The 27,328-nt window shown below is 33.2% G+C and overlaps 1 protein-coding gene across 7 annotated transcripts in view; it reads right to left on the reverse strand.

The window, feature by feature from the left end:
- The window catches only part of RELCH (RAB11 binding and LisH domain, coiled-coil and HEAT repeat containing), a 66,780-nt gene that overhangs the window by 8,455 nt on the left and 30,997 nt on the right, over positions 1 to 27,328 (reverse strand). For 2 of the 7 annotated variants that reach the window (XM_058175936.1, XM_058175934.1), the window contains 14 exons: positions 23,352 to 23,464; positions 20,751 to 20,841; positions 20,141 to 20,212; positions 19,163 to 19,303; positions 18,424 to 18,588; positions 16,631 to 16,778; positions 14,766 to 14,922; positions 13,344 to 13,467; positions 11,062 to 11,110; positions 9,331 to 9,410; positions 8,023 to 8,129; positions 6,476 to 6,575; positions 1,741 to 1,823; positions 1,465 to 1,528 (listed from right to left, as the gene is read on the reverse strand). In XM_058175936.1, coding sequence (XP_058031919.1) covers positions 1,465 to 1,528; positions 1,741 to 1,823; positions 6,476 to 6,575; positions 8,023 to 8,129; positions 9,331 to 9,410; positions 11,062 to 11,110; positions 13,344 to 13,467; positions 14,766 to 14,922; positions 16,631 to 16,778; positions 18,424 to 18,588; positions 19,163 to 19,303; positions 20,141 to 20,212; positions 20,751 to 20,841; positions 23,352 to 23,464 — 1,494 coding nt within the window. The other 5 variants (XM_058175935.1, XM_058175933.1, XR_009154265.1 and 2 more) reach the window with 4 other exon arrangements.

The raw sequence follows: 27,328 nt of genomic DNA on the forward strand, positions 1-27,328 counted from the left end.
CCAGGTGCTATTATGAAATTTCTATTTTAGTGTTGGAAGCTGTGAAATGGGGAAGCATAAGCTTCAGCTTAACCATAGCATTACTTAAGTGGCTTTGGATTTATGGTCACATGGAGCCAGTTTTCCATCTTTGCTTCTGAATGTAGATGTACAACATCAAATAAAACTATTATACAATAGGGGGGTGTACGGGGGGGGGAGTCCTGTTTGAAGGGCAAGTGGTAGCCATAGCCAGGAGGGAACTCTTTCCTGGACTTCCATGTTTGCTCATGCCCTAGTCACCTCCTGAATGGATTATTGCAATGTTCTCCACATGGGGTTGTCCTTGAAGATTATTGAGAAGCTATAATTGGTCCAGAATGTGGCAGTTTAGGGAGCTATAGATATTGATATGCCCATGTTACATCTCTGCTCCATAAGCTACACTAGCTCTCAGGGTTTATGGTTGGAATTCAAAATGCTGGTAGTCACCTATGAAACCCTTCAAAGCATGGGGATGGATTATTTATATGTTTCTCATCATTTCTAGTTATCCCACTAAGTCTGAAATGTGGGCATGGAACACCATTCCACTGGAGATTAGATTTGTTCCAACCCTGCTGGCTTTCAGAAAGTGTTGAAGCCCAAGATGTATTTTAGAGCATGGTATTATTGTTAATTGGGTTTGTGACCATTAGAGTTTTTATGCTTTTGCTCTTTTTTAAAAAAATGCTTTTAATGTGTTGGAAGCTGCCCAAAGTTGCATATGCAAGATGGGTGGCTATAGAAACCAGCTAATTAAATGAATACTTACTGCTCCAAGCAGCCCACCAAACAATTTGTGAACAACGCAGAGAGTGATTGGGATGAAGATTAGAGCACATTAAATCATCATCACATATAATTCCCCCCTCCCTTTTAATTATGTACTCCATTTACAACTAAGAAGGATTCCATCAAGAGCTGAAGTATGAGGAGATGAATTATGTGATGGGTGCTCAATACAGGCAAAAGAAGATAAAGGGAAAGTCTCTTTGGTGTATGCAAAATGGAGACAAGGACCTTGCTATCTTGCTTGTGTGCCACACCATCAGTGGGATAAACCTGCACATATACAGCTACTTCCCACTTAAGCGACTGCTTTGTATAGTGAACATTTGCAATTACAACAGTGATAAAAAAGTAACTTTGTGACCAATTTTTGCATTTATGACCTTTGTAGGTCTATAAACCAAAGGAAAACTGAAATAGGGTTGTAAGCGACCACTTAGCAACCACTTCGCAAAGGCAAATTGTGGTTGCTAAACAAAGAGTACCTGTATTGCACATTGCTGTAAATAGCTCACTGGAATGAAAAGGTTGTTCATTTTAATTAGAACTTTGACCAATACAGATATCCTGAAAACGTTCTTTTTTTTTTTACAGAGTTCAAAAGTTAGTGATTACGAACTGGTAATATCCTAATACAATACACAGAAATCCTACCTCTCTCTGAGTGACTGTTTCCATGATGGTCCCAAAAGCAGGAATTGTGGCTATTCTTACAGAGCTAAAGACAAAACAAAGCAAAACAAATTCTCAGCTCTTAACAGTAAAGTAAGTGTTTAATTAAAAATAGAATACTAATTTTGAAACTCCATTAAGTTATTAACTGCTAGCAGTGACAGGAATTAAACCAGGAAGTAGTATCAAAATTAAAAAAAAAAGAGAGAGAGAGAAAGACACAGAAAGATTAACTCAAGGTCACATTCAGAAACTCACAATTCAGGATCACTGGACAAGGTAACAAGGGCCGGAGCAACCCGCTTGTCAACTAAGGCTTCACGCATGCCTCGAAGAGTCAGCTGTAAACCAGTCAACATGCAATAAAAATGGTTTTAAACTGGAAGGATAACTAAGTTAGCTGTGACTGAGGATGGGCAGGCAGAATCACCAGTCTTTCTAAGTTTAGTCACCACACGAGGCATTAAAATAAGTAAGGACTCTCCACATGCTTTTTACTGGCAGTAATGTATTAGTGAAATTAGCATCCCTCTTCAGCATGGAAGAAACAAACAGCAGTATGATAACATCTGAAACTTATTCAGACATGTTATTATTTACTATAAAAGTTATTATAGTTTTGTTTCAGAAAGAATTAAGTTTAAGGTTGCATTATTTTTCCAACTATTTTACTAGTTAATATTTTGAATGAGCTTGAGCTTGCTTGTAATAATAAAGTACTTACTCTTTTAATTGCTAAAGATATTGAGTATATTTAATAGTGATTTTTTTTAAAAAAATTGAGTATTAACAAATGCATTCTGGAGGTTTATTTCTTGGCAAGTTGTAAGAGGGAGCTAGTTGTAGAAGACAGTTGGGGAAACTTACATTTCAGGGTCACTGGAGAGAGTAATGAGAGCAGGAACCACTCTCTGAGCTACCAGAGTTTCATGTACCCCCTTCACCAACAGCTGAGTGGGCAGAGCAGAGGGGTATATCACAGGTGATGCACGGAAAGAGTGAGCACAGTATCATGGGAAGAACACGTAACCAAAAGGAAGAGAAACACAAAAGGCAAACCAAAATTAGAAGCAAGTATCGCTACGCTAAAGTGCTTTTTTAATATAACTAGGCAGAAGGTATGATGAAAGCGTTAAGTGGCCCAAGCAGGCAATACAGACCAACTATAGAGCTGTTAGACAACAAAAGATCCTGACAGTATCCTGAATGTTAGTTTAGGATGTTTAAATTAAATTAGAATGTTTAAATTTCAAAATAATGTTTGAAGTTTACAAAGCTCCATTATGGCTACCTTGTTATAGCTCTACAAAAGAAACTTATATAATAATAATATCAGAGTTGGAAGGGACCTTGGAGGTCTTCTAGTCCAACCCCCTGCCCAGGCAGGAAACCCTACACCATTTCAGACAAATGGCTATCCAGCATTTTCTTAAAAATTTCCAGTGTTGGAGCATTTACAACTTCTGTAGGCAAGTTTTTCCACTGATTAATTGTTCTAACTGTCAGGAAATTTCTCCTTAGTTCTAGGTTGCTTCTCTCCTTGATTAGTTTCCACCCATTGCTTCTTGTTCTACCCTCAGGTGCTTTGGAGAATAGTTTGACTCCCTCTTCTTTGTGGCAACCTCCCTCAACCTTTGTGGCAACTGCTATCATGTCTCCCCTAGTCCTTCTTTTCATTAAACTAGGCATACCGAGTTCCCGCAACCGTTCTTCATATGTTTTAGCCTCCAGTCCCCTAATCATCTTTGTTGCTCTTCTCTGCACTCTTTCTAGAGTCTCAACATCCTTGTCTCAACTTGAGTTTTTCTGAAATGTAGGAATGTGTCATGTGCACTAAATGGGAAAAAAAATCCCAATTCCATATGAAGAACAGATAATTAAGTACTCCAAAACAGTTCTTGTGATTTGTGAGCATAAACTATTAAAAGATAAGAATTTTAAAGGTCGGGTAAACTTGTAGAAAATGGCAACAAATTCTATTAGGGTTGGTCTGGGGCTGGCATTTGAGCATTAAAACCTGACTCACCAAACTCAGGTGTGTTGGAATATTTTAATCCCAGAAGCAAACCATCTTGCTCTGAAAAAGAGCATAACCTTGATTTTAATTGTCTGTGTTTCTGTACTAAGGATGTCTATAGTGGCAGGGATTCTGTAAGCATAGGTGTCAAACACGTGGCGCCATGCTGCCATCACGTGATCTATTGTGACATTTTCCCCTTTGCGGAGCTGGGGTGGGTATGGCCTGTGCGTGACACATCCGGCCTGCAGGCTGCCAGTTTGACACCCCTGCTGTAAGGTATAATTGTAAAGGGCAGGAGGTTAGGAAACATTTTACTGGAAATCCAAACAATGCACGATTCTGACATAATTCCTATTTCTAATCATTTATCTAATCTAATTATTTCTAATGAAATAGTATTATTTCATCAGCTTTTTTTAAAAATAAAAGTTTTTAATCCTAACTAAGGCTTCTAATTATTTAAGTACATGCATACCTAAGATAAAAAGAACATAAAAAAGAAGCTTAAGATAATAAGAAGATAAAGAGAACCTGGATTCTCATTTTAGAATGTATTTTGATTTTAAGATGTAACAGTAGGATTTATTGATAGAAAGCCACAATGGTTACTTGTCTTGTTATAAACCAGGGGTGGGCTGACTTCAATCTTGTACAGTTTTTGCTTTTATACTATAGCGTTTGTGTAGATTATTAATGTATTTTAATTTAAAAAGCAAGAATACAGTTTCAGATATCTAGCAACTAAAAATATAATTCACATTAATAGAACTTGAATTGGTACTCTTGCATAAAAATATAAATGCCTGGCTATACCAGATAATGAGCTACTTAGTCTTGCAATCTACATAAAACTTTAAACACTCAGCAGGTAAATAGGTAACAGAGAATCAATGCCCACCCATGGTTTTAACTTATGTACTATAACAGAGATTCAAGTTGATATCCTTACTGTGCATGGATAGTGTTCAAACCAGGATCAAATCTGGATCAACACAGAGTACTCAAGATTATGTTCAATTTAATATTAATTTATGACATGCAAGCACACAGAAACATACAGAACAAAAGGGAAAACTATGTCAAAAACAGCATGTTAGTTTAGACCAACATCAAATACCGTATTTTTCGGAGTATAAGACACACCTTTTCCCCCCAAAAAGAGGGTGAAAATCTAGGTGCGTCTTATACTCCAAATGTAGCCCGGCCCAGCTTCTCAAACGGAGGTTTTAGAGGCTGAAAAAAGCTCTAAACGGAGCTTCAGAAAAAAAGCCCCAAACGGAGCTCCAAGGAGCTTAGAAAAAATAGCTCCAAACGAAGCTTCAGAAAAAAAGCCCCAAATGGAGCTCCTGGTTAGGAAAAAAGCCCCAAACGGAGCTTCAAAGCCTTTTTTTCTGAAGTTCTGTTTTGGAGGCTTTCAGAGGCAAAAAAAAGTTTTTTTCTGAAAAGGAGTTTCAAAGGCAGGAAAAAAAAGCCAAAAAAAAAAAAAAGCATGGCACAGAGCTCACAACCAAGAAACCTGTTGCTAAAATTCACCTGATTGGGGGTATTCCGGGAGGTCAATCCGCCTACCAATCAGCTCTTTTCTTATTTTCCTTCCCAAAAACTAAGGTGCGTCTTATACTCTGAAAAAAACAGTACTTCTTCACTACCCGACTAAGCTTTATATAGCCGTATTAGAGTTAATTATAGATGTGTATTACTGCTATTTCAGCTGAATTATAAAAAGGAAATACATCTAGCATAGGAAACATAAATACAGTTCAAGTAAAGACTGAGTTCCCAATACTGTCAACTGAGTTCACCTTAATATGAAGAAAAATATATGTGGCAAAACAAAATAAAAGCCTGTTTTTGACCTTATATGCTTTGCAACCTGCTGTATTTTTTTAAAGATTTAAATGGCCTTTAGAAAGTAAAGTACTTGCACATAATTACTAACATTTCTATTTAATTCCTTATCTTTAATTAGACAAGTATTGTTGTGTGTGTAGGGAAAATGGCAAGATGGCCCTTACGTATTGATCAGGGTCAAAAGATTTATTTTAGGACATGAAAATGCTCCAATCAATCATATCTATTCATTAAAGGTATAGCCTATCTTCCCACTTAGTAGTTTAGGTACTACTAAAGTGACATTGGTAAAATCTGAGGAATAACTTAAAACAAGTGGATAATCTGATACAAAGCTGAAAAGGAGTATTTCCATTTTGCAGCTTGTACAGTTTGCTGTGTGGTTAGATCAGGAACCATACGCGAATTTTTTACCCCCTTTCTTTCAGTTCTATCTACCAGCGATATCAAGCAAAACAAGAAAAGCATGCTATTCTTTTCCTTACTTAATATTTATTTTAATTATAGTACAGGCAATTTCAGATGTTACCACTGGAAGCAATCAAACATTTTTATAGAAACTGTCCAATTCACAAGGTATTTTCCATTGATGGCTGGTTTGAACACTGAATTCAGCACTGAAATGATTTCTCAGAGCTAACAGAAGTTTTGAAGCAAGCAACGCACCAATTCAGGTTGGAAATAAAAGTCTCATTTGGTCTGTTCCCCTGAAATGTTTCAAAAACACATGTAACACAGCAATACTTAAGAAAAAAAAAATGAAAAATTCATTTCAAACTATAGGATTAACATCCTGCTCCATCACACAGTGCACAACTACTTTAAAATATTTTAAAACAGAATATAATATTAAAATGTACTTTTAGGAATCTAAATATATTAGATCAGATAAAGTACTATTTTCCCCGACAGTATTTTTAACATAACTGGTTCCGTCTGTAAAAATGGATGAATTCTGAAGCGCCATACCATATCCACTTGACTGTAAGGCTTCCCCTCTGTCTCACATCTAGGGTCTTGAGAAAAGAGGAATTAAATGGTGATAGGCATAGGGAAGGGCAACCAGTATTTCTGGAGGGAATAGTATTAGTAATATCTAAACTATGTTTAATAAACACTTACCTCAAACATTCTGGCAGCTGTACATCGAACAAGTGCTGAAGTATGGACAACTCCGTACCATAATACAGTTAGCAGCAATTCATGGTATGCTGGGTTTGCACTGAGGACACAAAACAATGAGCTCTGAGCTATAAATAGTAATTTGCTTTCAAACAACTGCACTTATTTTGCACTTTTCTTCTCTCCTCAAATGTTTTCTCAAATTTTCTCTCAGCTAACCTGAATCAGTCTAAACAAAAGCAAAGTGCCTGCAGTTATAGTCTATTCATGTTCAACCACATTTATTTATTGTTTATTTATTGTTTATTTATTTATTGTGCGTAAGTGCACAAAGTGCCTACCGTTCCTATCCTATTGTTTTCTTTCATTATATGTGTTTATATATAATGTTGTGACAAAATAAATAAATAAATAAAAAATAAATAAAGTGTAGGTGTTTTTAGAGTAGGAGGAGCTCTTTAGAGCGAACATTTGACTATCCCAAATGTTGCCATTTACAGATAGTTCTTGACTTACAACGTTCACTTAGTGAGTTTGAAGTTACAATGGCACTAAAAAAAATGACTTATGAGCATTTTTCATTCCCATGGTCATGTGATTTACATTCAGATGCTTGACAACAGACTCACATTTATGATGATTACAGTACATGTGATCATCTTTTGCAACTTTTTGACAAGCAAACTCAATGAGAAAGCCAGATTCACTTAACAACCCTGTTACTAACTTAACAACTGCAGTGATTTACTTAACAACTGTGGCAACAAAACTCATAAAATGAAGAAAAACTCACTTAAATGTTCTCACTTAGCAACAAAGGTTTCGGGGCTTACTTGTGGTTGTAAGTCAAGGACTACCTGTATACTGTATGGACTATATTTTTTTTTTGTTTACATTTATACCCCGCCCTTCTCCGAAGACTCAGGGCGGCTTACAATGTATAGGGCAATAGTCTCATTCTATTTGTATATATTTACAAAGTCAACTTATTGCCCCCCCAACAATCTGGGTCCTCATTTTACCTACCTTATAAAGGATGGAAGGCTGAGTCAACCTTGGGCCGGGCTCGAACCTGCAGTAATTGCAGGCTTTGTGTTCTTAATAACAGGCCTTACCAGGCAGAGCTAAACCGTTCCCTTATATGAACAAGGAGAGTTCAAATAAAGGTTTCATGAAGCAGGTGGATCTGATACTGCAAATTTCCAACTATGTTTTCAATATCTTTTTAAATTAAAATATATATTTGTACTATTTATCAAATTGATTATTATATAACTTTTTTCTCCAATTAATTACGAGGTAATCTGATAATATTGCTACTGTATGTCAGAGCACAAAAAACTATAAGATACTTTGCCATTTTTTGATGGAAAAATATCACAAAAACATAACAGCATTCCTGTCCTGTAGACCCATAGATTATTGCTTTATAATGCAAATGTTTAGGAACAGAATTCCAAAATCTTTGGGATTAAATTCTTATATCTTTTTACATTGTTGTATGTAAACAATTGCCCCTTTATATCAGTTTCAGTAATATACTTTACCCTAATTCCACAAAAGATGCTTTTAGGCTATCAAGGGGAGCATGAGATAATGAAAGCATAGTCATCACATCTTCTAAAAATCCTACTAACAGCTTACGATCTTCTTCCTAAAAGTAGAGGTTTAAAAACATACATTTAAATTTTCTGTCATATTATCAGGAAGTGGCCAACATTAAGATTTTAACTAAAGGAAACCTAGTAATATTTTGGGACTTATGGCTCAGTCGTGCCCTTTGATCAGGAGATACTGTCCCGGCTCTCTGCACTTTGCTCTAGAATGGGATAGGATGTCTATTCCCTGTCATGTAATACCAAATCATTAGTCAGAGAACCACAAATAATGATATCAATATTTTCACTGAATCATCGGTTAAATGAATATAGATTGTAGTCACTATAACCTTAAAGTGTGAAATCAGCTGTATATAAAAACTCATAAAGCATAAACATATACAATGTTTGCAAACTAGCAACTATTACATGCTGTGAATAATAATAATTAGGCATCTACTGTTCTTTCTCAAGACATATTCCTATAATACTAAATGCTTCATATTGACTTGGATTCTCTTGCTATATTTGTCATTACAGCCAACCTTAATTTTTAAACTTCAGTTTTGAACTGTGTACTGATTTGGCCCCTTCTCTCCTCTATTAAAATGAAACTATGTAATAATGATCAAACCCTCCCTGCAGTTTATATCAAATTCCAAAGTTCACAATTAAACAAACATAAATTATTGTAAGCTTGTATAACTAATGGCTTTATCTAATTCTGTTCCTTTTACTAAAAGGAATACTGAAAATATTAATGTATTCATTTTATAATACTGAAAATACTGATACTTTACTGGAGTACAGCAAATAATGGTGAAATCTAGCTTTGCATGATAATAAATTTAATATAAGTTTTCAAGTTTTTCCCCTGGAAACAGAAGGTAAAATGACTTTGGTGGTAATAACATTGTAACATATTTTTTTAAGAAATGAAGTCCTTACCAGAAAATAACAAGTTTTCTATTTTCTATTCTAGTCATCTGCATTCACCTCCCGCCCCCATAATCTCTTGACAGTAAGAGTTGACCTTTTTGATAGTGTGAGATGGAGCGTTCAAGGTTAATGAAGGCAAAAAATGGAGGCAAAAATTATTCAGAAGTAGCCATTGAAGAAAGGCGAAATCTCTTTCTATCACTTTTGAAAATAATATAATTTAGGATCTAAGGAAAAGCTTACTTAAATTTTATTTAGAAGTTTTAAGTAAAGATAATTATTGTCTTTTCAAATTCATAATTGAAGAACAAATTTTACCTGGATATAACATGTAAGTACACCTGTTGCGTAGATAGGAACTGTGGCTTTTGTTAGTACTCCGTTCCCTGCTGCAGCATCTGAAATTAAGAAATAAAAGTCTTGAAGTTATTTATGATACTCAAGTTGATACACGTTTATATAATGCTATTATGTAATATTGTTAAAAATGCCCAGTCAACATTAGGGACAGCCTCTCTATTCACCAGTTTCTATTTCTTCAGAACTAAGTAAGACAAATTCAAACTGATCAAAAGTGCTGTGAGAAAAAAAAAAGTTAGCAATGCTTATTCTCTCAGATAAAGTGGCATAATAATAACTGTATTTTTGTTATCTAGCTTTTTGCACAAGGAACAGTTCTGCAGATACAGATCTAGAAATAGATAGTATTCTATATTTTAGTCATGCAGTCATTGAGAATCAGGTGGCATACAATTTTTTAAAATTATTAGTACTTTATCTGTTGCAAAATCGTAGCACATACTATTAAAATATCTCTTGATTTTGTAACTTAGGCCAGGAGGAATGTTTAAATGTGAGGAAAGTTTAAACTCCCAAATTACTATTGGCTCTGGAAAGTCTTGGACAATCCCAAGTTTATATTAACGTTAAATAAACAATTATGAAGTATAGCTAAGTAGCACATTAGTTACCTGCTAAAACTCTGTAATATATTAAGAAATCAATAGTCACTTCTTGAGAAAGGTAGCTGTAGTTAATTAAGTAACTAGCTAAGAGGTTTATGTCATATTAAGTACCTTATAACAGTGGAATTCAAATTTTTTACTACCGGTTCTGTGGGCGTGGCTTGGTGGGCATGGTGTGGCTTGGGGGGCATGACAGGGGAAGGATATTACAAAATCTGCATTTCCACCCCACTCCAGGGAAAGGATACTGCAAAATCCCCATTCCCTCCACACTCTCCATTCCCACCCCACTCTGGGGCCAGCCAGAGATGGTATTTGCTGGTTCTCTGAACTACTCAAAATTTCCGCTATCGGTTCTCAAGAATCTGTCAGAACCTGCTGAATTTCACCCCTGCCTTATAATCTTCAAATGATATAATGGACAATCCAGAGAATGTTTGAAAAGGGTTGACTGCCAACCTCATTACCTTGGAATAGACGAAAGCACACATATACACATGATATAGGTTTATCCCTATATTGCTCATTTTATAATAGTCAACTAAATTTGTTAATAAGGTGTTATATAATATTAAATATAGTTTCAGGATGTACTTCTGAATTACACATAAAACATGAAATTCATCCCTATACAAAATTTTATTTTTTATTTCTTAGACTTGTACCTTATCTTTCCAGATTTATAAAGCATGAGAGGGACAACACAAAAAGATTACTCTTTAATGCTTGAAAAACAACATGACCCCAAATTTACAATTTTAGATCATAGCTATATCTTGTTGATGAAGTGGCTCTTTATCAAAGCAATGAAATGACAGATCAATATAACCTCAATCCATGAAGTAAAGGATATATAATGAAATGTTTCCTATATGTAGTATATTTTGATGTGTTTGTTACTTTTTTCTTTTTTTATATATTAAAACAATAACTTTTTTCAAAGTTCATTCAGGCACTTTATTATCCTTTATTTTTTTAAAATAAGTTAAATTGTGTTTCAAAATCTTATTTATAGAACTGATTGTCTTGATATTTCTTTCCAATTAAGCATTTAAGAACAAATTTATCGGAAAAATATACTTACCGATGTTCTCCTCAGAGAGCCGTAAAATTTCCTGGAATTGTGGTTTTACCTAAAACATGGAACAGAAATCCAAGCCATCACTTTACTCTTCTTCAAAATTGTAAAGCATAATGTAATCACTGAATATTAAACAGTGCTTTAAGAATCCTTTAAAATATTTGTATCTATATTTCCCTCATACATTAATTAAGCATTAATTAAGGACACTGGAAGAAAAAGGTCTAGAAAAATGAAGCACATTTTATTTTATATTTGTCTTTTTCATTTTTTTGACCTAAAAATTAATGGTTATTCATTTGGAAATGGTTTTTCAAAATTATTTGCTATTTTACCTGAGCCACTGTTATTTAAATCTTAGAAGGCAATGGCTGATATATACATTTAAGATATTAACTTGAAAAGCTAATTTGTAAGTAACAGCTCTATTAATAAATTTGAGGATATACAAAATTCAACCACTGTCACCATTTTGTTTAAGAGAGAAAGAACACTTTTTTTGGACATTCAGATGATACAAACAAATGTACAGATCTCACAGTGTTAATAGAGTCACCATCCTCTCCGTTTGATACATCATGCTGTAACATTAGCCAAAAACTGATTGCAGGAAGTCTGAGTACAGATTTGCATAACTAAGCTTCCATAAAAGCTTCAACTGAATGCAGCTTTTGGGATTGCATATAAGAAAGAAGTTGGACTGAATTTTCACTGAGGTCACAATGCAACTGATGTTGGAGAAGGCCTTGAAGGAATTCTTTATTTGTTTTTAAGCACCTAGGTGTAGCTTTGCTAATGTTACATTGCACAGAAAAAAACTGTTTCTGTGGAGTCCTAGCTGCTTATTGATCTTGGCTGTTTGTTAGCAGATATTTCATTTCCCAACTAGATTACATCTTCAATGCAAGTAAGCGTGGCATTTGTTCCTTGTCTATATACTGTAGCTTGCCCTCCAGGTTTGGGTAAATCAGTCATCATTAAACACAAAGAAATTAACCATATTTACATATACAAAAGAGATAATAAAAAGACCAAAACACATTCTTTTCAGCAGCCAACATTGAGATAAGCAAGTATTAATATCAAACAAACAATGAAGCAGAACATAACACCCTAATCCTAGGAGAAAAACATATATTTACCAACACTGTCATGGCAAGCTACTACACTGATGATGTTACCTAGTTGAGGAATGAAACATCTGCAAGCAAACACCAGAGTCAGAGAGTCTCGAAGACTCCACAATTCAACCTGAGCTACATATATTTCCTTCTAATGGAATTTTATCTCCAAAATATTACATATACAACTTCGTTTATAGAGAAACAGTTTTCTCTGCAATCTGATTCAAAACTAGGAAAAGGAAAATAAATTGATGAATGAAACATCTGCAAGCAAACATCAAGGTCAGAGAGCCTGAAGGACTCCACAATTCAACCCTGAGCCACATACATACATTTTCTTCTAATGGAATTTTATCTCCAAAATATTGTGACTCCAACTTTGCTTATAAAGTTTTCTCTGCAACCTGGTTCAAAACTAGGAATACTGTAGCAAAACTACAGTAACATATGAAAAGAAACGTAGAAAAATAGTTTCTGAAACTGATCATTGCTTTTAGAAGTGAAGAGTTACAGTAACATATGAAATTATAGGCAATCACATTCAGAAAGTTTTAAGAACATTTGTTCAGCTGCTATTGCTATTCTAGAACTATGCAGTGAAATATTTGGCAAGCATAGTTTTTTTGAAAAGCTATCCTTGCAAGGGAGAAATTATTCTGCTTTTCCTTAAAGGTCTGGATAAGAATGGAAACCATGGAAAAATTCCCTATCTTTATCTAAATGGCTGAGGATATGTGAGCCTCTTTCACCAAGACTGTTAGTAGGGTATTGGTGCCTTAGAATGCATTTCAATTAGTGTAACCTAATCTGACAATCTAATCTTTCTGGCAAATTGCATCTATTGGATTTTAATTACCTACTTTGTGTTTAAATGGATAATTGCACGGTACAGTGGAAAAATCTGTTGGCAGGCACATTTTCTAATGGTGGTGAAATAAAAGCATTTAAGGACTACCTGCTACAATAGAAAAAGCATAATTGACAAGAAAAGATTATTAATAGATAAGGAAACATTAGGCAAAATCATAATAAGATTATCTGTATTATCCTTTTAATAGAAAAAAATGCCTGAGAAGAGGAAAGCTAAATGTCTTTTAAATCCTTTCTAAATCTATAATTCTATGTTTTCATTCCACAGAGAATTGTTATATTTCATTATACCTTTGTATTGGTGAAAATTTTTCCAAATGTTCGGCAAAGTCGCCAGAAAAACCTTGAGAATTCATGAACACAGGCTGTTGAAGCTACATTGATTTTACCAACAATTTCAATAAGTTGAGGCAATCTGAAAAATCAAGATTATGATTAACATAAGCAAGCTGATTCTTTTCCAGGAAGACACTTCTGTTTTTGGTGTTTAGGCCCAAACAAGTTATTTTATTTTTATTTACAATTTTGATGTGATTACAAATATAAACTTATATTATTCAAGCTTCCTAAAATTAACTATGATATATTACAACTGTTAATGACAATAGTTCCATTTTTGTATACATTTTTGCATACAACTGTAATGGAAACTGGAAATTTTAGCATTAGCTACAATGATTGTAAGTTGAGACACCTACAGGACCAATCTGATAAAGTGAATGCTGTGGTTGTAAAATGAATGACACAATCGTTAAACTAATCCATTCATTTCTATTATAAAACATTATAAATTAAAGACATGTGACTATAGAATGCTGTAACCCAGAGGTTCCCAATCTTTTTCGCCCGCGGCTCCCCCGGAAATCCAACCTGCAACTGCGCATGCGCACCAGACGCCCCAGAAATGGCGCATCAGCGCCAGACCCAGCGGGCGCAGATATTCCGCGGCGCCCCCATGATGATAGCGCGGCTCCCTGGGGAGCCGCGGCTCACACTTTGGGAATCACTGCTGTAACCGGTTGTAAACGTGACAGTTAATAAACAACTCAAATACGGTCATATGACTGCAGGGGCTGGTGGTAGCTACCATTGGAACTCCAGAACTTGGCTATAAAAACCTTTTGGGGAGTCTGTCATAACTCTGAATTTTTGCTAAATGGCTGGTCATTAAGCAGTTCATGATATTACATAGCAGTGCTTGTGACATCACCAGGAGTCAACTATGAGAATGTGATAAATACTAAATAGAATTGTGCAGAATATTTTCTACACAGTACGTTAAATTTTATTTTAATATTTTAAATTTAAAATATTTTAATTTTTTAAAATATTTTAAATTTACATATTTAATTTTTTTTAAATTTAAAATGTTCTGAGTTCAGAACTGTTAAGTTTGAAACTGAGTATGAGAATCCTAAGTGTTTTGGCCATTCCGGAAACACGTCTAGCAACGTTGGGACATCTCATCTTTTAGATTATAAACTAAAAGATGAGTTTAAACTTTTAGATTATAAACTTTTATATAAACTTTTAGATTATAAAAGTAATGTTTCTGAAGTAAGAGGTTTAAATATGAAAAAGTTTTGCATGCCACCTGTAGTCATCTGAAAATGTTGAAACAGATTATAGCGTAAGGAGCGCTTTGAAAGATCGACATTAAAAATATTATTTAAAAACAAAATTATCAAATGGAACAAAACAAGGAGAACTCACAGTTGATTGACAACCCATAGTAAGGTATCCCATCCTGTGGTACCCTCATGTTCTAACTGGTAATCATAAAGCTGCAACAATACAGCTAGTTGTTCCCGACTTCCGATTATAGTGGCCACATCCTGTAAAGGTGATACAGGTCTTGGGAATCTTGTTACTGAAAGCAAACAACCAAAATATTTATCTTTGGTTGATCCAATAAGAATCAGGAAGAGAAATAATGGGTGTGATTAATTTTTAATCATCAATTTTTATTCAATTTGTGTTCCAAAAAGCATAAAGAAAGGATGGATTATCTCTGTTTTTCCAGCTATTCTGAATATTATCAATTAGTCACCACGACTGATGCTGAGGTATTGAGGTATGATGAGCCTTAAATAATAATATTCTGAGAAATACATAGCTCCCTGTCCCTTGAATCAAAGGTATTGTTATACATTATACTTAATATTATGTTTTCTAGGAATCTGTGGTTTTAGTATTAAGCTTCAAAAGGAATATCTAGATTTACTTTAGACTTTGCCTGTGGGAAGCAGGCAAGGAAAGTTGTAAATATTGATTATGTGACTGTGGGATGCTCCAATCATTATACAGTAATTGTGAGTCAGTTGCCAAGCATCCATATCATAATCATATGACTATGGATGTGTTGGGATGGCTGGAATTTTGGGACCGGTTGTAAGTACCACTCATTTGGCGCCTTTGTAACTTTGAACAGTCACTGAATGAATGGCTGTTAACTGAGGACCATCTGTTTGTTTTTTGTCTAGGATCTGATTCTTATGTCTTTAAAGAAAGCCTGCAACATACAGCTTTTAAATACTGTTTATCTAAAACTTTTATTTTTCACCGCTGGTCATATTGATTAGGAATAATGGGGGTTGAGGACCCAGATTGTTGGGTGCAATAAGTTGACTTTGTATATAATATACAAATGGATGAAAACTATTGCTTGACATAGTGTAAGCCGCCCTGAGTCTTCAGAGAAGGGCAGGATATAAATGCAAATAAATAATAAAAAAAACAAAAACAATATCTAGAGGACCATACTGATTCTTTTGGAAGCTTTATGATTGAAACACAAAATTGCTGAGAACCTTATCAGTTTAGTACTGTACCTAGGAAAAATATATCTGAAAGGAACCAACTGCACTCACAGATAACCTAGAGGGTTTTAAATTATTAATGAAAATCACCTGTTGCTAAATCAAGAGGACTATTGTTTTTTTTTTATTAAGAAAACAACTGGACATCTGCATAGTTTTTGCATCAGGCAAACCAACAATTAAAAAAAAGCATAAGAGATAACAAATATTTTCAAAACTACTCAATTTAGTGTCAATAAATCAACTTAGCTGTCCTCAAAAAGTTCATCAGGATTGTGTAAGAATTTTTTTTAAAAACCCAGGCTTTAGTTAAATTGATATTTAAAATAAATGCAGGAGGCAAGAAACAATGTTTATATTGTAACTGAGAAAATCACATGCATGTATCCATACAATCTCTAGGAAGTGAGTTCAAACATTTTATTTTCTGACAACATTGGAAAAAGATAAGATAACCTTTACTGTCACTTTTGTGTTTACAGAATGGCACACATTAAAACAAAATTCTGAAGCCTGCTCATTCATATCTATCTATCTATCTATCTATCTATCTATCTATCTATCTATCTATCTATCTATCTATCTATCTATCTATCTATTTATCTATCTTCTATCTCACATTATTATTTCCCAAAGAAGCATTAAAATTTCTAAACTAAACAGGAAGAGAAATGATTAAACAACTCCAACAAATACATCAGCATTTCTATGATATCTTATTTCTAAATAAAGCTTTACAGAAAATATTGAAGCAGGTACCTTCTATATGTGGGACTTCTCCCTGAAGCTTAGCTTTGCTTGTAAAGGGGGCATCTTGCAACACCAGTGCAAAAAGAGAAGGTATCAAGGATTGTAAAGCGGAAAGATACATGTGGAGTTTATGTTCATCCAGTCCATGTTCACTTTCCTGAAACATGTGCCAGAAATCTAAGTTAAAACTTGGCTTTTTTACTACATAGCCATTCAACAGCATTTCCTAAAAAGTGTATATATATATACACTGGATTAGATTTTAAATTTATATTGGTTTTTAATGGGTTTTACTATTTATACTGCTTTTTAATAATTCGGCCTTTTAGAATAAGTTTTTTAATTGTTATTTTAATTTGTATTTATATGTTTTTACTTGCCTGTGAACCACCCTGAGTCCTTCGGGAGATAGGGCGGTATATAAATGTGATAAATAAATAAATAAATAAATAAATAAATAAATAAATAAATAAATAAATATATATATATATAGTCAGTTGATCAGTCACATCTTTATTATGATTAATAACCAGAAATCCACATAAAGAAGGTAAAAATAAAAAGTAACAAAATAAAAGAAGATAAACATAATCAATATGATCGTATTGTTTGTAAAACCAAAATAGGTTTTACAAACAATACAAGAAATTTTGACTACATTCAAAGAAGCTCAACCACATTGATTTGCTAACAACTTTACAAAAAAATAAACTGAATAACCTGGAAATTTAATCATTAGGGGAAAAATAAAATGTAGCTGTGTGTTTTTATAAAATGGGCAGTACAACAATATAAGGACCATATTTTCAACTGCCACATAATTAGGACACTTGGTTGACAATAAGGCAAGCACACATTTGAGACCTGAATGTTACAGAGCGCAGTGGATCATGTGGTTAGGATGCTGGGTTGACAATCGGCAAGCATGAATTCAAGATCCAAGTGCTGCTGTATAGCAAAGCGAGCTCCTGTTAATTCACTCCAGTTGTTGCTGACCTAGCAAGTGAGTAACCGCAAGTAGATAGATCGGGTACCACTTTGGTGGGCACATTAACAGGATCATGAAAGAAGCCCCAAACTGGGCATCCCCTTAGCAATGGTGATGTCATTGGCAAATTTGTTTATTCTGGAAGTGCCTCAGTGTTTCCAACATGAAAGCAGCAGCAGTTTTTACTTCCCCTTTGCCACAAGGACAGAATCTTAAAGAATAACAATTTTCCTGAATTTCCTTCATGGACAGTTGTTGCAAGTGACATGATTGTTTTTCACTATTATGAGTGTTGCAACAACTTCATGTTCATGTCATCAAAATTTGGATGCTTGGCAATGTATGTATTTACGACAGTTGCCATGTCCCAGGATCATGTGTTCCCCTTTTGCAATCTTATGACAAGCAAAGTAAATGAACAAGCCATATTCACTTAACAACCATGTTACTAACTTCACAATTGCAGTGATTCACTAACAACTATGGCAAGAAAGGTAATGAAATAGGTCAAAACTCACTTAAGTAACTTAGTAACAGAAATGTTGGGCTCAGTTATGATCATAAGTTGAGGACTACCTGTATTTATATTTCCACTATTTTTACATACATCACAAATTATGGTACAAACTTAAATAGGCAAATGTTTAGCAGAGTTAACGAGAAAGACGGATGATGGTCCTGTCCACAACCAAATATATCTGTGCATCTGTGCCTTGAAGTAAAAGGCACCAAAGCTATTTGGTTTATATTAAAATGTCTTGTTATTCGCAAATGATAAAAAATATCTGACTTTTTATATATTTTATATATTTACCTTGAGTAATTTTTCAATTTTACTAAGCAATGTAGGTATAAGATGCAACTGTAAATTTCCTAATTCTGTAGTCCAAGCAGCATAAGCTGGTAAGAATACTTGATGAGTTGCACTAACGACTCGTTCTGAGGGATCACCCAATGCTGAGAGTAGCAGTTCAAATCCCTGGCAATGCAAGGAGAAAAACATGTAGAAGTTTTATTTAGTTTAGATACATAACAAATACCAGCAGAATTTTATGTACATTTTAGAAGGCACAGTTGTAATTCTACTACAATTCTGCAACTCTATGCTGTGGCCTTTCCAAATAGAAAAACAGAAGAATAAATAAAAAGCAGAAATAACAAATCTGATCACTCTGCACCTTCACAATCACAACCGGATTCTGTGATACAGCAAAACAAAAGTCTATAGGAAATATTTTGATTTAGGATTTTATGTTAAACTGTGTTTAAACATTAAAAATGTAATTCTGTTTTAAGACCTCAGGAAAAACAACAAAACAAGAAAAAGTAAATACTTGTTCTAAATTTGTAAAATTATAGAGTAAATGTGATTTATAAGAAAATAAGTAACATCATTCATACAAAAAGTACACAAGCATTCTAGATACTGATTACTCTGAATAATTTAAGTAATGAAGGTTATTCAGTAATTGTACAAAATATTTTATCCTGGATCCCTGTAAGCAATGTATTTCATATGCTTGTACTCATAGACACATAATCAGGCACAATACCTGCTGATATTTGTCTGGATCATCAATGTATCCCATGATGATACCAAGACTTTTGATTACAGCTTCTCGTACCAGATCTGCTTTATCTTCCATTAGCATCTGCTGTAGCATGGAAAGAACCAATGAACTACGAATTTCTTTCTGAAAATACAAATAGGAACCTGGTATTAGCCAGCAATTCATAATTCAAAACTGCAAAGGCAACTTAGTAGCAAAATATTTCTATCAGCTTTTAGTCAAAAACTTAGCTACAAGGAAATGGAAAATGAATTTTTTTTTAAGACTTGAAGAGGATTAAACTTATCATATGTTCACCACTCTGTTGTTTCAGATGGTTGGTGAATTAAAAACATGCCACTTAAGGAACCCTCTGATTCAATACTCTTTATTTAGTTTTACTTTTTTTAAAATTTGCTTTTTGTTTGTTTTTGCAGCTCCCAAGAACTGATTCATCTTGGTTTATATTACATTTCAACTTTGATTTTAGAAAAGGTACTTTAAAAGTAAAGCATGATTTTAAAAAATATGTTAGATGGTTTTAAAACCTTTTTTTAAAAAATGAAATGTTTAAAAAGTTTTAAATAAAAGAAAATGAACCTAGCTTGACCACGAACTTTTGGTTAAATATAAAAAAATGCAACTGCCAACAAAATATAACTGATAATTGGCCACTACTCCAAACTTTCTGAAATCCTTCCAGTTTTGACAGTATAATTTGGGGAAGATATAACAATGAAATAGTGGGATGGGGCACAAGAGTACCATAGATTACTTAGTTTTTATAATAGACCATGTTGTTTGTATTTGCCCCTAACAATAAGTCAAGAAATATGATGACACTAGAACAAATCTATTCCTTGAGTCTTGTTGGATTTTGGTTGTAGACCACAGCTTTAAACTCTTGACAATGTATATTCAACTTAAAGTAGTAATAATAACAACAGCAGCAGCAGCAACAACTGCATATAGAACACTTACAGGAAGATATGGTGCCAATGCTCCACAAGACTCTGCTACTAATAGCCGCCTTTCTGGATATTTGTGATTGATCTGTGGGAGACAATTATTTCATTAATATTTGTTAACATTTTTATTCCTTTATTTTTGCTTACAATATTTTTTTATTAATCCCATACTAAAAAGTGAACAATAATGTTGCATTTCAGTCAGTGGTGGGTTGCCCCTGGTTTGGACTGGTTTGCAAGAACCAGTAGTAAAACCGTTGGGAGGCTCCGCCCACCGACCTGGACATCATCAGGAAGCAGAAGGGCATGTGCGGTCCCGTTGCAAACCGGTAGTAAAGGTAAGTAGAACCCACCCCTGATTTCAGTACTATGGAACTATCTTCTATTTACTGTATAGATTGAACATAAAATTTATTTGATTTCCACAGAAAAGGTAGATCACCAATGTTTGACTTGAGATATGACCTATTCAGATTCTGATTCAAACGCTTTTTGTTAGCCTGGAATTTGTTCCAGCAGATTTATATTTCACCATATGCGATTTTAAAAATGCTACTAATCATATTACTATGACTGGAAAAATATGATTTTATAGTTAATTAAATGCAAAACAGAAACTATACCTGCTCCCAGCACTGTGGCAAGAGTTCAGCTTCTACACGTGTAGGTCCAACATGCTGTGCAAATGCTACACACCCAGTCAAAATCATTTGCCTAGTTAAAAAAAAAGAAACAAGCCTATAATGAAAAAATATACTAGTGTAACCTGCAAACATTTAACAAACAGCAGATGCACCATCTGAAAGAATAATTAAGATAATTGAACCAGACGGCTCTTTTACTCACAGCCAGTCAACAACTGATAACACAAATAACTTTAAAAAAACAAGTTCTTTTAAAAAGTATATTTTTCTTTATTTCTGTGGGAAATGCACACTTTTATCTTGTTTTTGTATACAATGGAATTGACTTTACAGGTAGTCTGTGTATAGTGGTTGTCTTGTTTAACAACCACTTGCAGTTACCATGGTGATGAAAAAGTAATTTTATAGCAGTCATTGTAATTATAAGCTTCTCAGGCCTGGAAAGCAAAGCTGAAGTAATATCATAAACACAATCATGATTCCGTTTAGGGACTTTTTTGCTTAATGATTGAGTTACTGGCCCCAATAGCTAAATGAGGACTACCGGTATAAAACTGCTGCTCATATTTTGGAAAACAAAATAAATGCAGTCGTGGTTTCTCATAAGTGAATATTTAAAATATACACATGGTAAGAAAAATGCTGTAAAAAAAGATCCACACAATGTGAATATATACTATAACAGAATAAAGGCTAGATAATTTATATCGTGCAAAATTAAAGATATACTTAATGTAAGCTATAAATTGAAAAAAAGGAAAGAGGGAAATAAAAAAAAGATATTTTATTAATATATGTAAAAACTTCAAATGATCAGAACTGTTTATTCTGTTATAAAATCAGAGGATTTCATCTACATTGCACTGATGATTTGTTTGAAACTAAAGAATATTTAGTTAATAATATCTCCCATATATCAAATTTAGCCCATAAATGTGATAAAATTGGCAACATATAGCTGAACATTTATTTTTCTATGAAACTAAATCTCTAAGAAACTGAATCTCACACTATATTTAATTTTATAAATGTTTTTAAGAAATGTAACTACCCACTACCTACCATTCAATAGAGGGGTAGAAATAGTCTTCTAAGCTTTATAAAGATGTCAGTTCCTCAATTAGCACTGCATCAACTCCCTTCAAAAATTAAATTCTGCTTGAAGAATCTGCAGATTGCTCTAAGTCTGTGCTGCAAAGCCAAGATAACTTCTCAGATAATCTGATTTATTAATATTTTCCTAAGGACAGTCTCATGAGTCACAGCCTGATGATTAGAACTTGACAATTACTTTTTTGTTGTTCTGTTACTACCCTGAGGCTATATCAAGGAATAGATTCAAAGTTTGAGGATTGGTCATATTTAGTATAAGTTTTCTGAACAGGGAATGCTATATAGTATTTATTTCAAACCAATCAATGGTAGATTTATGATTGCTCAGTAATATACTACAAAATTTTTCCAATTTGAAATAAATTATGAATATAAAAACAGTAGCTAAAAATAAGGCAAAATAGATGGAACATCTAAACATTTTCAAAAAATATATACTCAAGTGGTTTATACAAGAGAGATAATTTGAAGAAATCAAAACGAGTTTTAAAAATAAAAAACTATTTTGAAAAAGATTAGATTTCAGGAGAACTGAATGAAAAGTGGCCTATTTATATGGTTATGTAGTACTGAACAGGGCAAACATTTTTTATTTTTTAACTCAATGAATGTTAATATGGAATGAAATAAAAGCTTATAGTTTTAAAGTGGGCAAACATAAGGGTAATTTTGTCATTAGGCAAAGTTAGATGGCTGATCAGATAAAGTGTACCAATTTAGTTTTTTTGTTTTTATAATCAGGGATGGCTACTTGTAGAATTTCCCCTCAGATATCAAAATAATTCAGTCAATAATCCATTGGAAATAATATGCACCTATTCCTCAGTCCTTTTTTTTTCTTTTTACAATCCTGTAATTGTTAATTCTGGGTAGCATTGGGATGACTAAATGGAGCTGAGTGTTCACTGGCCGGATGACCTTCCTGATGCCTACATGGAGTTCACAGCAGATATTTTCTCTTCGCACTCTGAGAGAGAAGCATCTGCCACTACCTAGGATAGAACTTTCAACCTTCCGAGTGGGAGGTGAGTGTCTTCACCACTAGGCCACCACACCACTCCTATTCCTCAGTCCTAAATGCTGAATATATCAAGGGAGTAAAGATAAATAGGAATTTATACAGACACAAGGTTTTTTAATCTGTTAGTCTATACCAGGGCTATCAAACTGTCACGTGATGTATCAGGACTTTTTTCCTCTTTGTTAAACTGGGTGTGGCCAGCACATGACACATCCAACTTGCAGGCCGCGAGTTTGACAGCTATGGTCTATACTGATGATATGAAAATTATGCTGCCACTTAGGACATTGCTGAAAAATGCTTATGTTACCTTTGGCAATTTATAAAGCTATAATATTTAAACTAGCCTAAAAACTTATTGAGACAAAGTCTGCAGAAAATAAGTAATCCCCGACTTTAAAAAAAAGTCAGAAAGAGAAAGCCTCCTGCTAATATAAAGCACACACCTTTGCTCATCATCTGGCCTTTTGATCAAGTTGAACAGTATGTGAAGGAGTTGATCTCTTTCTTTAGGTTCAGGATGGAGGCAAGCTGTACACAGAATGAGTGGAATCAACTCCTAAAAAGAGTGTGAGTAGGAAGGAAAGCAAAAGCTATCAAGTGATATTAAAGAACATAGAAGAAATATTTGAAACTCTAAAGAGTAATAAATTATTTCACATATTTCATTATCAACACAATTTATTTGCACACAAGCATCTCATGAACTCAGAATACATTGTCCATAAACATTGTAGTTGTAAGTTCTAGTATCTGAACAATCTTGTCTTAATCCATGTTTCCTTACTTGAAACAGAAGAAAAGAAAGTGGTTTAAACCACTGAAAATAAGATTAAGTATAAGATTAACTTCACATTATGCTGATTGCCATACAATAAACGTAATTCATTTTTATTTTGATACATTTTATATAAAGACACCTTTATAGCAAAAAGGACTTTATGCCTATTTACAGAAGTTCAATCTGATTTGCAAGCAATTTCTATTAGAATTCCAATATTTTAGCTGTTTCATGTATCTGCGCTACTATACAATATGTCTCCTGAATCAGGAAAATTTTCAAAGAAAATGGGTATAATTCAGAAATGTTTCATTTGTCTAGTTCCTGATTATTATTTTTTTGCAATGTCACTATCAATCATATATATAAAGGATCATTCTACTGCTGTTAAAAGAAATACATTTGTTTGCATGGAAGTACATACACTTCACTAAACTATGATTAAGTCTGTATATTAAAAGCAAAAATCTTTCTATATAGATAGCTTTTCCATATAATCTCTAAATCAGATGGTATAGATTCCCAAAGGCAGCTGTGACTTTTAAAAATCTCTTTCCTTGATTTTTATGTCCAAACTAGACATTTTCAACAATACCCCAAATTAGGAAGATTTCAATAAGATGAATAGAAAAAAAGTTTTTCCCTAAATCTTTAAACGATGAAAGATTATCTGAATAGACTACTTTAATTCCACATACTCTCTGCAATTCATTAACAAAAGCAAACAACCAAAGCAAACTTAAAACTCAGATTTTAGAATACTAAGAAATTAAAATATATCCCAATTTATTCCAAGTCTAGAGAATACATGTAGCAATAGAGAATATTTCAGTATGATAAAATTGGATGTCCAATTTTTCCTTCAGAAAAAAGGGTATTATGAATTCAAACATTCATTCATGTTTTTGGTTTATGGCTTAGGAAACATAAGATCTATAGTTTAGCATCAAATTGTAGGAATCAAAGTTGTAGATATAGGCTGTGAATTATACATAATGATTTTTAATGTTGGTTATGTAATGAGACAAAATATTAATAACAATTAAAGTCCAAGCCCCTCTGGAGGATACCTGATTGCTTATCTCTTGAATCGGTAATTTTATAATCATGTATTTGATTCTGTCCCCATCAAAGTATTTATTCTCATAAATGGTAGGAAAATACAATGTAAAAGCAGTTAGACTTTATAGGTTTTTACAAATTGACTGGCTATTTCTCAGTTGACTAGCACAGAATCCCACTATACTGCCTTTCAATAATAAAAAAAAGATAAAATTATCTTGAAAGACAAGAAGACTAATTACATGAAACTACAGGAAAGGCTGTAAGACAGAGTTCAGCTTCTTTATATTTATTGCAGCTTCTATTATGATATTTCTTCTTCCATTCCAATCTAATTATATAACTTAATATCAAATGATGATTGTATGAAAAAAAACCTTGCCAAGGGCTCTATTTTTGCTTGCTTCAGAATTCAAGCCTTTCTCAACTATAATCTTGCATTTAAGTAGGCCCAACTACTGAAAGTGGTTAATAGGCAAAACACCACCCCATTTTTAAAGTTGAATCAATATAATAGATTCTTTGAATCAAGTCTAAAGAGATTACTATTTTTATAGAATGTTATTCCAAGGAATGCAATGCCAAACATTATGGCTGTAAAAGTCTCTCCAAGAAACTCTGGTTTCCAAAAGGAGAAATCCAAAATTAAACAATTGTTTACAAATAAAAATGACCAAAGAATGGAGAATGTCTTGGCCGAAGAGAATGCCCTGAAAGGAGATTAAGACTTTTCTCAAAAGCAACTAGGTAACTAAAGTAAACTCCCTAAACTTTCTGTATGTCTAAAGATACATGTTATTATTTTTCAAATAGATTATAAGAACATACATAAAGAAGGATCTATAAAGGTAATGTAAACATAATTAAGTATGACAAGGACATCTAGTATTTTTGAAAGTCTCTTGAAATAGACTTGATGAATGGAGAAGATTTTCATAAAAGAAAAAGATGAGACTGTATTTACAAATTAGATTCTAAATATGACAAAACAGGGTCTGGAAATATCTGTTTTGCTAAGTGGAGTCACATCTTGATACAAGACTGCTGACATAGCAATTGCACAAGGACATATACAATATTACTCTCATGATATACAACTGGGGAGAATTTTAGTTTTAATTGATATTTAATTTAGTTAATCCAAAAACTCTATTTGATCACGTTATCTGAATATCCAATGATGGTGTGGGGTTCAAAATAATTTATATTGTTGTTTTTATACTCATACACACTCCGTATGCTTATTTTTTTATATTTTGAAATATCAGAGAAGTAATCCTGAACACATATGTAGTAGTATTAATCCTCTTTACAAGTTTTCTGGAATTATGTAACATTAAATAAATAAAAAGCAATATCCCTTTCTCTTTACATATAATTTAGGAGTTGTAATTTTAACTGATAAATCAATATCAAACCTGGAGTGCTTTTTAAAAAAAATTTATAGCGCTATCGGCTAGAATTTTTTAAAAGTCATAATACCTAATTTGCACATTGAACAGAAAAATCAAGTGAAATTAAATTTTGGATTGTCTTTGCCTAGTAGTAGGAATTTAGTTTCATATAACAGGCACTTCCTTGTTGCCCAATTAATATTACCATGGCCTTGCATTGTAAACAGTCAGTGCTATTGAATTCTTAGTAGAAATACCAAACTGTAAGTATTACTGACATACAACTATATACTAATATAAGCATGAATATGTTCCATGCCTTCTGTCCATACAGAAAAAAATCAGGACAAATATTTATTGCATATTTATTTAATATTATAAAGCCTTAGAGAAGGCTTTAATGGTTATCAAATCTTGGATTGGGAAACCTTGTCAAGATGAAGGTCCTTTTCAATATTCTACAATGAAGTAGAATATTGTAATAAAAAAACAACAACATTCAGGTGTCTTTAAAAACAAAAAGTCTATAATGGCATTGTGGAATAATAATAACGAATTCATCATACAAAAGGATGTATTGCAGATATATGGATTCAGATAATAGTAACTGATTTTTAAAGGAAAATGATTACTTGCACTTCCTATATTTCTTATATTTCTTATTAAATATTTTTGTTCCCATTTCCACAAGAATAGATGTGCAGTAACTGATTTTTAAATAATTACTTGAACTTCCTATATTTTGTACTTCTTTAATTAAATAATCCTGTTCCCATTCTCACAAGAAAATATATATATATATATTGCTTCAATAGGACTATACTCTGAATTTGATCAAGTGGACTAAAGATAGTAAAAGTTGTATTATTCTGCTTCAAGATCACTAAATAAATACATAAATAATAAAAATTTCAGAATGGAAGATGGTAGGAATGTTTATGTAACTAGAATGGAGGCAGTGAATGAAAACTTTCATTGAGTTAAAGGAGATTAGAAAAAAACTCCAGTTACAGAAGATTTTTAATCTTTATCTATATAACATATTAGTTATCCTATATTAAAACACCAACATTTTGGTTGCAATTAGTTATCCAAGATTTAGTACATAGTACATAAAGGTATCTTTGTGTATAAGATTTAGAGAAGAAAAATCTGGAATATTAATTAAGGAGCATAAATACATGAT

Source organism: Ahaetulla prasina, chromosome 3 (assembly GCF_028640845.1).
Source record: "Ahaetulla prasina isolate Xishuangbanna chromosome 3, ASM2864084v1, whole genome shotgun sequence".
In the NCBI taxonomy this organism is placed as follows: Eukaryota; Metazoa; Chordata; class Lepidosauria; order Squamata; family Colubridae; genus Ahaetulla; species Ahaetulla prasina.